General features: G+C 38.9%; 1 protein-coding gene across 2 annotated transcripts in view; it reads left to right on the top strand.

Moving 5' to 3' along the window:
• The first annotated feature begins 3,822 nt into the window (after positions 1-3,822).
• The window catches only part of LOC139941880 (protein sel-1 homolog 1-like), a 65,293-nt gene continuing 54,143 nt past the window's right edge, over positions 3,823-14,972 (top strand). Inside the window, exons 1-12 of one of the 2 annotated variants that reach the window (XM_071938532.1) lie at positions 3,827-3,843; positions 4,044-4,199; positions 6,394-7,938; positions 8,363-8,425; positions 8,620-8,680; positions 9,768-9,930; positions 11,011-11,124; positions 11,839-11,920; positions 12,511-12,665; positions 13,304-13,360; positions 14,032-14,100; positions 14,739-14,879. In XM_071938532.1, the coding sequence (XP_071794633.1) occupies positions 4,127-4,199; positions 6,394-7,938; positions 8,363-8,425; positions 8,620-8,680; positions 9,768-9,930; positions 11,011-11,124; positions 11,839-11,920; positions 12,511-12,665; positions 13,304-13,360; positions 14,032-14,100; positions 14,739-14,879 (2,523 nt within the window). In that variant the 5' untranslated portion in view covers positions 3,827-3,843; positions 4,044-4,126. Of the gene's footprint in view, positions 4,200-6,393; positions 7,939-8,362; positions 8,426-8,619; positions 8,681-9,767; positions 9,931-11,010; positions 11,125-11,838; positions 11,921-12,510; positions 12,666-13,303; positions 13,361-14,031; positions 14,101-14,738; positions 14,880-14,972 lie in introns of both variants that reach the window. The other variant, XM_071938523.1, reaches the window with a different exon arrangement.

Here is a 14,972-nt window from a genome sequence, read left to right as displayed (position 1 = left end):
GACGATTTGCGGGCGGTATGTATATTTCTGTTGTTTTTGTACATTTTCAAGATAAAGACATTTATACGCATTTATTGTGGATTTGCTCAGTAGTTTGAATTTTTACTTGAGTTGAAGTGAAATTACCCCATGGGGGAACAATCAGTTAAAGCTTGTAATTTTGTGAAAGTAGTTTTATTTGTGAACCTTCGTTATTTATTTTTTAGCGCACTGTCAGAAATTTAGTTTGCTAATATTAATGTTTAAATATACAGCCAGTCTTTATAACAAACACTCACTCGACGCGATCGTCCATCATTAGTTAAAGAGTAGTGTCACATTATTTTACGATTCGGGTGTTCTGGGTGGACATTTGACGGCATTTTCGAGAAGCCAACACGCCCGTAGTTGATGTTTTATTTAAAGAAAATGGCGCCTAGATGGATGTAAAATATTAACGCACTATATTTTGTACAAATGGTTTACGTTGTTTGGTGCACCATTTTACATTCAGTTTTAGTTAAAATGAAAGTTGGTATTAATTTTTAACGGACCTGTTGCCAGAAACAGACAGCTCACAAATAAATGGTTCAGTATATATACTGCCTGGCTGGTCTGACAATACTTCAGACATTTTGTAACCGAGTCGAACTTTGACATAAACGACTCGCCAACTTATGAGCCAGCCTTGTGGGCCGCCTGATTTGAACTACATTAATCATACTTTTGTTAAAATATGATGTATTTGTTATCATTGTAATTCGTTATTTGATTTTTAACCGTTCACATGTTCTGGTTTTCATAAAAAAAAGAATTAAAAAAAAAAAAAAAAAAAAAATTGATACTGCAAACTGATGGAATACCACAAAGGGATAAACATAGTATATAAAGACATTATCGTTGAAAATACAAGAGGTTGGGGAAGGGGGGGGGGGGGACTGGGCCAGAGAACCTCGTGCCACTTGAGATTGGGAAAAACGTCCACATGGAAGTTCATCATTAGTATGGTACAGGCCTGTTTTTGTGGGGTTTTTTTTTTTTTCGTTTTTGAAAGGGCATGCAGGGGCACCAAGGCATTTTCTCGTTGGTAAGAGGGAACCTAATGAGATAATTGCTAGTTTCTAGTAAACTGGACCATTGGCCAGGGGCATGGAGGCAATTGCCTTTATTGTGTCAGTGAATTAGAACCATGCCTGATAAATGATTCAGTTTGACGGTTTATTAATTCATAATAAAGCATTATCCATGAGAACAGTCGATATGATCCATCATGAAAATTGATTGGACTATTTGTAATGAATTAAATAGGTCGGGGTCGGAGACTGGCGTTTGGACCCCATTATCCACCTTCCCCTCAGACACGGCCTACTATCATATGTCTAATTGATGCATCGCCTTATTAATTAGAAACCCTGCATGCGATTACTCAGCTAACGAATAGGTTATCCATTTGGTTATCCTTATATCGCAATGTATGGTATACCAATAGGGTCAATGTGTCTCTTTTCTACCCTTGAGATTTCTCCAAGTCCGTCTGAAGAAATCTACCAAGATCTAAATAGTGTTATCTCATGGAGAACGAAAACCATTAAATATGCATCAAATCATCTTACAACCACTCCATTACGGCCACAACGTGTATCAAATCAAACCTGTCTCCTCCCCCTCAGCAAAAGCAAGGGCCTACATTGATACATTGATGCATTGCCTTATTAAAGAAACCTTTTTAACAAATACTCAGCTGAACAATTTATGAGACTATCCTCATACAGCATAGACTTGTGGACAAGTCGTTAAATCGGCCCCACGCGCTGAGATAGTGGTCTCGCGAGATCACTGCTCTCGCGCGAACTGATGGCTCCCCGATTTCGACTCAGCGCGTGGGGCCGATTTAACGACTTGTCTACAAGTCTACATACAGCAAGATACAACAGAGAGGTCAATGGGGCTCTATGTTACCCTTGAAGATTCCCCACAGTGGCGTCTGAAATCTATGAAGATCAATAATTAATGCCACCCAAGGGAGAAAGGATACTATTTGATGACCATCAATTCCTCTTGTATTATCTTCACCCATTAATTCACCCCATATTACTTCCGTATAGGCCTACTGTATAATACATGTAATAATCCAGAGAGGGCTAAAGCTTTGGTGACAGTTTTTTCTTTATACTTTTGCCTTACCCTGGACGACCCCTGTCAACAAAGAGTTATGTCCGAAGATTGAAATAAAATAAATAAAAAATAATAATGCAATTATAAAAGTGGATTGTTTTTTTGATTGGATGATCTTCCTTTTAAAGGAAACTCGGCAAACTCACACAAAGGAATATAAACACTATAGCCTTGACTTTATCCTTCATTTGTAGTTTGGATAAATATGTCACTGCAATAATTTATGTTTAATGTGGTAATACAGAATAATAATAATTAACCAAATAAAATCAAATCAGTAACTTTTAACTTAAGGGGGGGGGGGGGGTCAAGGCAAAGACATTGATGTACATTTTCCCCCAAGTCATATCTGTGCAGGTGGCAAAAGGGTTCTGACTGGAGAGGGGGGGCGGGGCTTGTGCCATTGGATAGAGTATAAGGTGGATGGGGGTGACTTCAAAGTGTCATGGCCGAGCGGTTGGAGAGCACCAAATTCAAACTCTGGTGTTTCTGATCAGCAGAGTGTGAGTTAGAATCCCCAGTCGTGACACTTGTGTCCTTAAGTAAGACACTTAACCATTGCTTCGTCCTTCGGATGGGACATAAAGCCATTGGTCCCATGTGTTGTGTAACGCATGTAAAAGAACCCAACGCACTTTTCAAAAAGAGATGGTGATCGCCCCAGTGTACCTGGCTGTGGCTGCTGTATGCGCCATAGCACCTTGTACCTTGTAAAGACTTATAATAATTTGGGTCTCAAAATTCATCACTGCAATTACCTATCTTTCTGTAAGTTTGTATATACACAGGACAGCGCATTGAGTACCTTGTTTGGTAGATACATGCGCTATATAAGACTTCAATATTATTATTTTTATTATTATTACCAAATTGAAAATAAGAACAAAATGGAAAAGGGATTATAACAGGTACGTCAAACGCACGTACGTGACGTAAGCTTTTTGTGTGTTTTGATTGGTCCATAGTGTCGGTACGCTGGTTTCACGCATGCGCGTTGTCCATGCCGTGCGTTACCCGGAAAATAAATTTAATTTATTAACTCTTTTTCGGCAAAAATGGGATAAAATGTGTGGTTTGTCGTCGAAAACATTGTGCATTCAGATCCAAAGGTACGATCAAGAATGTGTCTACATCTATAGCTCAGCGAAAGTGGTTTTTGAAGAACTAAATTTAAAACAAAACTTAACTAAAATTAATTGTAAAAAGGACTTTGGTTAATTTAAAAATAAACATGTGAACAGTTTTACTTTTTACTCTAGGTTTAACAGCCCTTCTTTTGGTCATAGCATTCAAAACCACGCAATACACACTCGGATATGTTTTACTTACCCCGTCCACAAGGTTTACATCAAGCTGAAATGTAGGAGATAAGCTTCAACGATTTTCTCGAACTTCCTTTTGTCGTGAGTTGGAAAAAATAAACACACCGTTAAACAACAAGCCCGCCCTCTGTAGGAACGTACGGTGATAGTCAGGTTGCATTCGCTGTTCTTGGTACAAGACTGTATCACTGCTATATGTGGCAGTAGTTGATTGGCCAAATAATTTTAGGAGCTCCATAGCGTGCGTACAGCGTTGACCAATGAAACCAGATGTTATAAAGCATTTAGGTAAGAGTGAAAAGTACACATCTGGCACTCTTGCAGTGCAAAATCTTGTCTGCAACATTTTCTGACAGTGTTTATGTGTGTAAGCTCGTCGGACTCAATATTTGCTGGGGGACAAAACCCCAAAACATTTAAGCAAATTGTTTCACCATTTGTTGCCTGAAATGATACAAACAAGTGCATGGAGTACAGTGCTTTTGGTATGAATTTGATACGTTGCAGGAGGTTATTTGACAGCCAAACACGTCGACGAGTCTAAAAAAACAAAGTTTTTTTTTTCAGTTCCTGTTTTCGTTCTGACGACACAAACTGACAAGTGTTATGTAAGCTGAGCTAAACTCTTGCTGATAGAAAACAAGATCATTATGAAAAGCCGAGTATTAGCACGGAGATTAACTGTTGCCTGGCTGTGTTGCCTTTTGTCTTGTGGTGGTTCTGGTAAGTTAAATTTTACTATGATTTTGTAAAAAATAAAATAAATAAAAATAGACATGACAAACAGAAACATGACGCACAAAACTCAAAAGGAAGGGGGAGGGGGTAATTTTTGAAAGGCAAGATATTAGATAATCATTATGTATTGTGAATTAATTGTTAGTGGCAAGGAAGTGGGGAGGGTGGAGGATATATTCACATAATAATTCACATTTGAAACGTCATTACAATATCTAGCTGACTAGTCAAATTGAATAATTTGTGCAGACTAAAGACTTCACTTTGCAATTAACAAAATAATGTTTCCCTCTCACAGTGCATGCTCACTCACTCAGTCTCAGCTCAGCTCAGTCATGTCACTTGTGAAGGAGCCTTAAGCCGGGTTCGAACTGCAAATTTGACAGGAATTTGACAACTCTGTTTTTGCAGCGATATTCGCAAGAGAGTTGAGCACAACTCAATCGCTGCGAAATATTTGTTGCGAATATGTGACGTCAACATTCATCGCATTTGCAGTGAGGAAGTACGAACTGGGCTTTACTCAGTCAGGCTTAATTAAATATAGACCCTATCAATAATTTCAGGTTATTTTATAGTTAGGCCTATGTTTTTTATGTAGTTAGACACTGGTCTGCTGGACACTAATTGGTAATTGTCAAAGACCAGTCTTCTCACTTGGTGTATCTTAACATGCATTGAATAGCAATCCTGTGAACATTTTAGCTCAATTGGTCGCCGAAGTTGCGAGATAACTATAAAAGAAGGTTGTGTGCTTTCAGATGCTCGATTTCGAGACCTCAGCAACTAATTCTGAGGTCTCAAAATCAAATTCGTGGAAAATTACTTATTTCTTGAAAACTACATTTCTCACAATGTTTTATACTACAGTCATTTGACCAGTTCTGGATCACTTTTTGAATTCACATTGTTTTTTGTCGCAATCTCTTTGATATCTTAAACAAAAAGGTTTATCAGTTTACCTAAACATGACATAAAACTCACCAAGTATTCACTGACAAAAAAAGGTTAGTTCTTTTGAAGAGGCTTTAAGAAAAGTATTGTCACCTGTTTGACCAGTTCAGGATCAGTTGAATCTATTCTGAATCAGTAGAGTGCCCTTTATTGCAAACCCATACTCCCATTCATAAAACTGTCCCTCAAGGACACAAAACTTCAGAGGTGTGTTGGCATGGACTTGGACTTCATTTGTTTAGTGAATGTCATGCAAGTGTCTTCAATAGCAGCGCAAAAACTCAACGACAAAACCACAAAACAACAGCAAAGGCAAATGAAAAAGTGAAGCGAACCTAAAAAGCATTATCGACCCCTCCAAGTTTAAATTTCTCAAAAAAAAAAAATATCTAAAAGAATTTGTTGAAGTAATGTTTCTCAAAATCATCTGAATAAACTTTCTACTGCAGTAGTATGATTTTACCATACTTAGTAAGTTAGTGCGGCACCATTTGACGCAATGAGATGTTGAGTGATCCCGAACTGGTCAAGGGTAAGTTGCCCCCCTAAAGAAGATTTTGGTAACTTCGTCTCCTCAAAAAAACAAGGTGCCTGCACAGTATTTACAGGAATGTTTTTTTACACATTTTTATCATTTTACATAAATATTTTTTGCCCCGGCACTCCAATTCTAAAGGTAAGAAGTTTTAACAGTGTTTTTCAATCAATATTTTTACACAAAAAAATGATAAATTTCGCAGACAACCTTCAGGAAAACAGCCATAATTTATTTGCTGATGATGTTTGGCACCTTATTTTGGGTTTGTTGGTTTAATGGGTGTTAATCTTCACATTTATCAACAGAAATTGGTAATAATGAGAAGTGATATAACTATTTGGTTATTGCAAAGTTGAAGTGATCCCGAACTGGTCAATGATCCCGAACTGGTCAAATGACTGTACCACCTCTCCCCATTACTCATTACCAAGTAAGGTTTTATGCTAATTTTGAGTAATGACCAATAGTGTCCACTGCCTTTAAACAAGAGCACACCAAAAACTTAAAACTCTTTGTTCTCACAGTTTAGTGATGATGTAACAACACGAAATCTCCATGGCAATACTGACAACTCATCTTAGATTTCAAAGATGAACCTTCGTGTTTTGTGAAATAAAACTCTGAAGTGGTGGAAAGCTAGGTTTGATATCATCTTTATAATAAAATCATTGAAACATTTGTTTACAGGTGCTGAGCAAATTCCCAAAGATGAAGGTGGTAATAATGGAGAGCCACTACTGAACAGCGAGGTAAAAGATAACCAGCATCCTGGAGCGACGCAGCCAGGGTCAGCAACCCAGCAACCCAAGCATCAACAGGAGATTTATAGAACAGGGGAGAGTGCCCCTAGGAACCCTGCTAGCAACCAAGCGGATGTTAGCGGAAATATTAATGAACCTGATACAAGAAATTTAAACCAGGAAACTGTGAATGTAGAAAGAACTACCAATATCAACCATCAACTGAAGCCCCAAGAAACTGTGCTTCAACAGGGCAATGTCAACCACCCTTCTCATCAAGTACATCAACACCAGTCTGGTTCCCAAACTCCACAGCAACAAACGTTGCACACCCAGCAGCAGCAGCAGCAAGGTGAAGTGGATCAAAGGGTGGCAGCATCACAGCAGGCTTCCCAAGTCCCATCAAACTTACCACCAACAGAGAATGTTCACTCTTCCAATGAGCCAGCTCAGTCGAACAACCAACAGGTTAAATCAGATGACCCATCCCAACAAATTGTGCAATCTGACTCACAGAGGAGCAGTAATTCACAACAGGATATCTTGGACCCAGAGACAATTAAACAGCTTAAAGATGAATCTGAGGAAAAGCTAAGACAGCTTCAGCTTAAGCTCAAACAACAGCAAATATTGAACCACCAAAAACAACAACAGCAACAGCAGCATGCTCACCATCAACAACAGCATGCACACCATCCTCAACAGTCTCAACAACCTATTGCACAGCAGCAGCAGCAACCACCACAAGGACAACCACCAAATCAACAGCAGCAAATTCCACAGACGCAGCATGTTGTACCACCGCAGCAACATCAACATCATCAGCAGCAACAAGTGCAGCAGCAACAAGCACAGCAACAAGCACAGGAACAAGCACAGGAACAAGCACAGGAACAAGCACTGCAGCAAATTCGTCAGCAGCGACAGGCACAACAACAGGCTCAGCAGCATTATCGTCAGCAGCAACAAGCTCAGCAGCAAGCACAGCAGCAAGCACAGCAACAAGCACTGCAGCAAGCACAGCAAGAAGCACAGCAGCAAGCACAGCAGCAAGCACAGCAGCAACACACTTTCCAACAGCAGCAACAAGGGCTTCATCAGCCTCCACAGCAACAAGGGCAAGCACAGAACCAACAGCAGCAGCACAATCAACACCAAGTTCCACAACAGCAACCACCACCAGTTCAACAACAGCTGGATCCAGTATTACAACAGCAGTATCAGCAGCAACAACAACAAGCACAGCAACTTCAAAGGCAGCAAAACCAACAGCAGCAACAACAGCAGCAAGGAGTTCCACAGCAGCCTAGGCAGCAACCTACCACACCAACAGGACAAAGACAGCAGCAAGCCCAGCCTGACCAACCAACACAGCAACCCCAGAGTAAAGCAACAGAAAAAGACAAGAAGAGTGACATTATAACTGACGACTTTGCCCCAATGCCACTGGCAGCGCCACCTCTACGCCAACCTGCCATGAAGGTTGTTGAAGGTACGGAAAACAAAAAAAACATTTTGAATTATAAGGTGTCACAATTGATACAAATTTAACAGTAGCTGTCTGTTAAATACTCTTGCCCCCGTTAGTTTATTAATTCCTCTTAACAGGAGATTATTTTTCTCTTAACCTAAGGAAAATAGTAGACAAACAGGGGCGAGAGCTGCATGGTTACCAAAAACTTGTCAATCTTTCCCTTACGATTCACAGTGAAGAAAGCCTCGTTTGGGCAAGATGGTACGGGCTTACTCCATGGTGTAGCCCGTATTTAAGGATAAAAAGGACATCTTTTTTTAGCAATAACAATGTATCAGTTGATGTTACTTGTAAATACAAAACAGAGTGCTTTTGTCATATGGACAATTTCCTTTTTAAGATTGTTTAGTTATTTTTCAAATGGAATTTTCTGTGTTTTCAGATGACGAGGCCCTCTTTGGGAAGAAACCAACAGATCCAAAGGAAGCTGATTTATGGGAACGGGGTGAGTTTTTTATTGTTGTGTAACCATCGTGAAAGGGCACCTGTATATTTCTACTTGACCATTTCAAAGGGCACCAAGGCCCTGGGGCGTTGAAGCAATTGCCTCTGTTCTCTCCATGATGTATCAGGCCTGCCGTTTTCTGTGATTCATTTTAAAACTTTTGTTTACTATCAGCTTGTCTTTTTATTTTTCAGCTAATAAGATATACAAGGACACATTACCACTCCTCAGTGGAAGCAAGGATATGATCAAGCAGTAAGTACAACAAATATTGGATGGTTTCAAAAAATATTGGACGGTTTCATTGAATCTCTCTTTCTGTTGTAAAAGAAGAGAAGAGTATTTTGTTGTGCCAGATTGCATTTTCAGTATGTGAAACATAAGTTTTAGAATGTCATAAGGATCGTACATAAAGTCAATGGACAACAAGTTATGACATTGTTTTGAGATTGACTTTTAGCACTGTAGCAGACTTCTCGTTCATCTGGAGGGTTTCCCATAGTTGGGCACTAACATCGTTTGTGTATTCTATGGGAAATCCTTTAGTAGGGCAGATAATGGGTGGATGATAAGTGTAAAATTTGGCCTCTGCATCTTGTCCGCTGAGCGTCTTATCCGCAGGAAAATATGATATATTTATATTTATTTATTTATTTATTTCATTCCTTGGGTAGATCAAAAGTACAACAATTAAGTGTAGTGGATTGTTTTTCCTTCATGTTTCATTCATAAAACAAGTTTACTTTAATAAAACACAACTACTGATGAATGATAATGAATAGTCAGACAGTACAACAGGCAAAGTACACTTCCTTTTTTGCCATAATTTTAAAACTCATATATTTCATTGTTTTTGCCCTTCCCCCAGGGTATGGGGTTTGTTCTGTTTTTGGCATAACAATTAAAGGAACACGTTGCCTTGGATCGGACGAGTTGGCTATAAAAAAGCGTTTGTAACCGATTGTTATGAAATGCATATGGGTAGAAAGATAATTTAAAAGTAGAATACAATGATCCACACAAGTTTGCCTCGAAATTGCGTGGTTTTCCTTTTACTGTGCGAACAAACACGGTCGGCCATTTATGGGAGTCAAAAATTTGACTCCCATAAATGGCCGACCGTGTTAGTCGACGAGGTAAAAGGAAAACCGTGCAATTTCGAGGCATGTTTGTGTGGATCATTGTATTCTACTTTTACAGCATCTTTCTACCCATATGCATATTATAACAAATGCTCGACCAACTCGACCGATCCAAGGCAACCTGTTCCTTTAATACAATTCACAAGGTATATGTTTACTATTATAATTGTTTTTTTTCCCATCCGTCTCATTGTTAACAGAGGTTACTTGTTACTGCGAGATGCAGCTTACATCAACCAAACCAAGTCCCAGGAGCTGACGGCATACGCCTATCTCTTTGGCAACCATCTCCCAATGAATCTGACTGGTTCCAAAGACATGTTCCAAAGACTTACTGACAAGGGTTACCCAAAAGGCCAAACGGTAAGTATACAAATCTACAAGGCCTAGCCGAAAAAAATATTCTTGATTTCTTTAAGCAGGTCTCAAATTTAACACTGGACGCCAGGGCTGAGACAATTGAAATAAGCTTTTGGCCAGTAAACTAAAGACTGTACAAGTCCAAGGGTCTTGTGAGTTACATTAAACTTTGCTGTATTTGTCATTTAAAGGCAGTGGACTTTATTGGTAATTACTCAAAATAATTATTAGCATAAAACCTTACTTGGTACTGAGTATTGGGGAGAGGTTGGTAGTATAAAACATTGTGAGAAACGGCTCCCACTAAAGTGGAGTAATTTTCGAGAAAGAAGTAATTTTCCATGAGTTTAATTTTCGAGAACTCAGATTTAGAATTTGAGGTCTCGAAATCAAGCATCTAAAAGCACACAACTTTGTGTGACAAGGGTGATTTTTCTTTCATAATTATCTCGCCACTTTGATGACCGATTGAGATCAAATTTTCACTGGTTTGTTATTTTATGCATATGTTGAGATATGCCAAGTGAGAAGACTGGTCTTTGACAATTACTAATAGTGTCCAGTGTCTTTAAACAGATAAATACAAGTTATTTTCAATTTTATTGAAGATTGAAGGAACCCATGAGAAAAAATTGATAAATCTTCTCCGAGTCCTCGATCCAAAAACAGCTCAAATGGGAAACTACAAGTATGAAGTTAGCATTCTTTCATTTTAGGTCCGGTCTTGTAAGAAATTCTCTGGTCCAGTAAAAGTTTAAGGCTATAAAACAAGTGTGACCTTATACATTCTTTGGCTTTTCTGGCAGGCAAGATACTGCATAAAAGTAAAAGTTACGAAAGTAAAAGCTGGACAAGTTTCATCGTATCAAAAGTTGATAAGAATTAGACAGTGCAATCCCCTTAAGATATGAGATTTTATGTTTTCTTTAATTAGGCTGTGTACAAATCGTGCCAACAGAAAGTCCAGACTTGACAGCTCTTTTCTAAACATGTGACATGTTATGTCTCAGGTCACATTGTCTAGTAGGTCGGCAAAATCTATGTGGAGATGATGTTGATTGATTTATTGAGTTTTGTCCACAGGGTTTGGGATTTCTGTATGCCAATGGCATAGTTTTCAACTCTAGCCAGGCTAAAGCGTTGGTCTATTACACGTTTGCTGCCCTCGGTGGGGACCCGCATGCCCAGATGATTCTGGTAAGTTTGATTGTTTCAATGTCTCGTATGTTTCACTAAAATTCAGATTGTAGGAGAAGCTATCCATGACTAAAGACAAAGTATGGTACCAGCCGTCAATATTACCAAACTCTTCCTAACTTAGCATAAATCCTAGGATTTAGGAGGATTTAAGTTCTGTATCCTTGGACATTAGGATGCATTGAACCCATCCTAAGTCAGGACGAACTTCTTGTCCTAACTCTTGTCTGGTACCACAGCAAGTGCCCTATGCTTTGACTGTTGTGCCCTTTTCAAAGTCCCAAAACAAAAAGAAATATTTTCCTCAAAGAAGTGCGCCTTAACAGAAGAAAATTGCTATGGCCCTTCAGAAGTTCAATGCATAGTGTACCCCCCCCCCCCCAAAAAAAAGGGGTAATTTCTTCAAGCGAAGCTTTGGCTTTGCGTTCAGTATTGTCCCCGTCCTCCTGTTTGAAGTTCAAGTACAAAAACTTTTCAATTTCCAAATTGTTGACAGATCTCAATCCGAAAGGCTTGGCCTAATGTTCACGGGCTTGAGTTGTGCAACAGGCTTGGTTTAGTGTTTAGTCAGAGCCATAAAATGAAAGAGTTGCATTAACTTGCGTTTAGAAACTATTTTGTATTCACGGCTCTCAATTAATGTTACCAAGTATGTTTTTATGCTAACAAATAGTGTCTAGTGTCTTTAACATTAAGTGTGTTTTTTGTCAATAGGGATACCGCTATTGGTCAGGCATTGGTGTGAATCAACACTGTGAGACAGCGCTGACATACTACAGAAAAGTAGCCAACCGAGGTGAGTAGCTTATGATTGGTCTCATTCAAAAATGCCTAACTTTGGCCGAGATAGGCAACCAACTTGAAACCACTCATTTGTGGTTTAGTTAAGTTAGGCAAATTAAAAAAACAGCAACTGTAGGTCACATGATTTTTATTTTTGTATTAGCAAGTATTGCCACCGAAGTTGTTCACTGATGACTATATTTATATTGATGTGTAGTGGCAGATAAAGTACCCCACAGCGGTGGTAGTAAGGTTAAGCATATTCATCAGAACACTTGCTAGGCTACTGACTGTCTATTGTCAGTTGGCAGTAAAAGTATCCCATAGTGGTGGTAGTATGGTTCAGCATATTCATTAGTAATATTACTTTGACCACTGACTGTCTATTTATATTTGATGTGTAGTGGCTGATAAAGTATCCCATAGTGGTGGTAGTATAGTCCAGCGTATCGTCAGTAATATTACTTTGACCACTGACTGTCTATTTATATTTGATGTGTAGTGGCTGATAAAGTATCCCATAGTGGTGTTAGTGTAGTCCAGCGTATTCGTCAGTAATATTACTTAATAGGCCACTGACTATCTATTTATTTTGATGTGTAGTGGCAGATAAAGTATCCCATAGTGGTGGTAGTATAGTCCAGCGTATTCGTCTGTTTGATGAAGAGGACAGTAGCGGACCTAACGGAGGAACTCTAGATGAAGACTTGATCCAGTACTACCAGTTCCTGGCAGATAAAGGAGATACTCAGGCACAGGTTAGACTTATACTCCAAACATCCCTGCTTGTTACATTATAACCATCCGCACAAAATCAGAGTAAACATTGGTAAATGCAGGTCTGATTGTATCACCATTGTGCCATTCACATTCATTCAGAACTTTGTATGGGTGTAAACCGTCTCTTAAATAACTATGCAAAGCTTGCCCTGAATCATGTGACGTAGCAACTGTCTCAAGGAATTCAAATGTAAGCGGTAACTTGTGATCAAACACGTCATTGTACCCGACTTTATTCAAATCTAAACCCTAATGGATGATGGCCTCTGTTACCAGAAATTAGTAAGACTTACATTATTTTAATTCTGGTCTTGCACACAACAAAATCATTTCAAAGTTTTTGTAAAATGTTTGTGTTTATCTTCCTTTATACATATTATTTATAATGTAAAACATATTGAGGCTTGCGAAAGGCAATCTGTAAATCCATCAATAATATTACTATTCTAACCTTTCCTAGCAATTAAGATTGTTAAGATTGCTATACTAGATTCCACATCTTAAGAACGTTCTTAGCTCTTTTTGAAATCAAGCTCTTGTTTCTGGTGTAACTTCACAGAGATATTTTCACGGTGTTAGGATGAACATCACTTAATTTGCTTACTTGTATTTTCAGGTTGGATTGGGCCAGTTGAACTATCAAGGAGGACGCGGTGTGAATCAGAACCATATGGTGAGCAGCCCCCCCCCTCCTTTTCATTCTAGCTCTCTCTTTTCCGTAACCCATTCTACCTAAGTTAGTCTAATCCTGCCCTTCCAACATTTATTTGTTCTGTTCACTTGAGGAAAAAGGCCTTATTGAGATATGGCGGACACAATGCTACAACACTGTAAGGTTTGGGTAAATTTGTGTGTATACACCCAAACCAAACAGTACACTCCTATCACGTCCCCCATACCTCAAAAAGGCTTATTCCTCAAGGCTGTATAAAACATCGTGTGGACTTGTGGAAGTACGCATAGTGTTTCAAGTCCCTACTAGAGTAGATCTATATTTTTTTTCATGTACACACTTTGTATGAAGCATTAAAACACACACACGCAAGTGTGTAAACACCTGCAATTATGGACCCTTCTTTGTTCAACTGTTTGTGATAGCAACAGTGAACCTATTGTCCCTTTTGTTATAGGTGCCCGGTTTGAATGTGGATACCTACCCACACACACACGCAACATTGTAGTGTGTCCTTGAATTTTGTGCGGGTGTGAACATGAAATCCACCACACGTAGTTGACAGCGAAAGTACATTTTATTTTCTTTGGCAACCTTTCGGTAGTTTGCTATAACATTTCTAGTTTGAAAAGAAACTTAACAACATTATTTGTTGTTGTTCTGTCATGCAGAGAGCCTTTGAGTATTTCACCCAGGCTGCAGAAGCTGGTGATGCAACTGCACAGGCATTCTTAGGAAAGGTAAGTGAGCTACATGTAAAAGCAGTAAACTGAAAATGTACTATGACATGTTTGAAAACCTGAAAATAAACCAATCTTTCCTTGTTTTGATGAACTAATTTAAGGTTCTTCCTGATTATGGAACGTTTTTCCCTGTATATGTGATGTGATCAAGCAAAATGTGTCATTTGTCAACCCTTGTTAATTTTTTATATTTTTAAATCTATTTGAAAGAAGTACAGTCTCAGCTTAAAGGATATGAAAACCCCGTGTTGATACCACCTTTGGTTCAAAAGTTATGGAAGTCGAAACACCAAGAGATGTATAGAAATGTACACCCATGTCGACCTATTTTTGGCCTGTTATTCATTTAGCTTGAAGTATTACATATATGATTTGAGGCATTGCATGGTGAGGTACCAATATATATTTGGTTTGATTTTGGTTTATGGTGTTATCGCAAACCAACATATATGAATAGTAATTCTACATACACGTATCTCCCTGATTGTGAACAGAATTTCTCTGATGCAAATGTTGGCAGCACTGCATAGGTGGTCAACTGCACTCATACCCCCTTTTCTTACCAGCGGTGACTTAAGTCGACTGCACCCATACCCCGTTTCCTTTACTCATTGTGTACTATCTTTATTTGGTAGATGTACTCTGAAGGAAGCCCTATTGTGAAGCAGAACAACCACACAGCTTTTCAGTATTTCAAGAGAGCAGCTGAACAGAGTAACCCTGTTGGACAGAGTGGATTAGGATTGATGTACATGTATGGAAGAGGAACTGACCAGGTAGGCAATTTGATTCCCAAATTACAACTAAGATTGTGCTGGCCCATGCCAATTTCATTGCTCTTCTTCAAAGAATCAGCACTTAAGGATGTA

The sequence above is a fragment of the Asterias amurensis genome, chromosome 1 (assembly GCF_032118995.1).
Source record: "Asterias amurensis chromosome 1, ASM3211899v1".
Lineage (NCBI taxonomy): Eukaryota > Metazoa > Echinodermata > Asteroidea > Forcipulatida > Asteriidae > Asterias > Asterias amurensis.
This window is presented reverse-complemented; position numbering and strand designations above follow the sequence as displayed.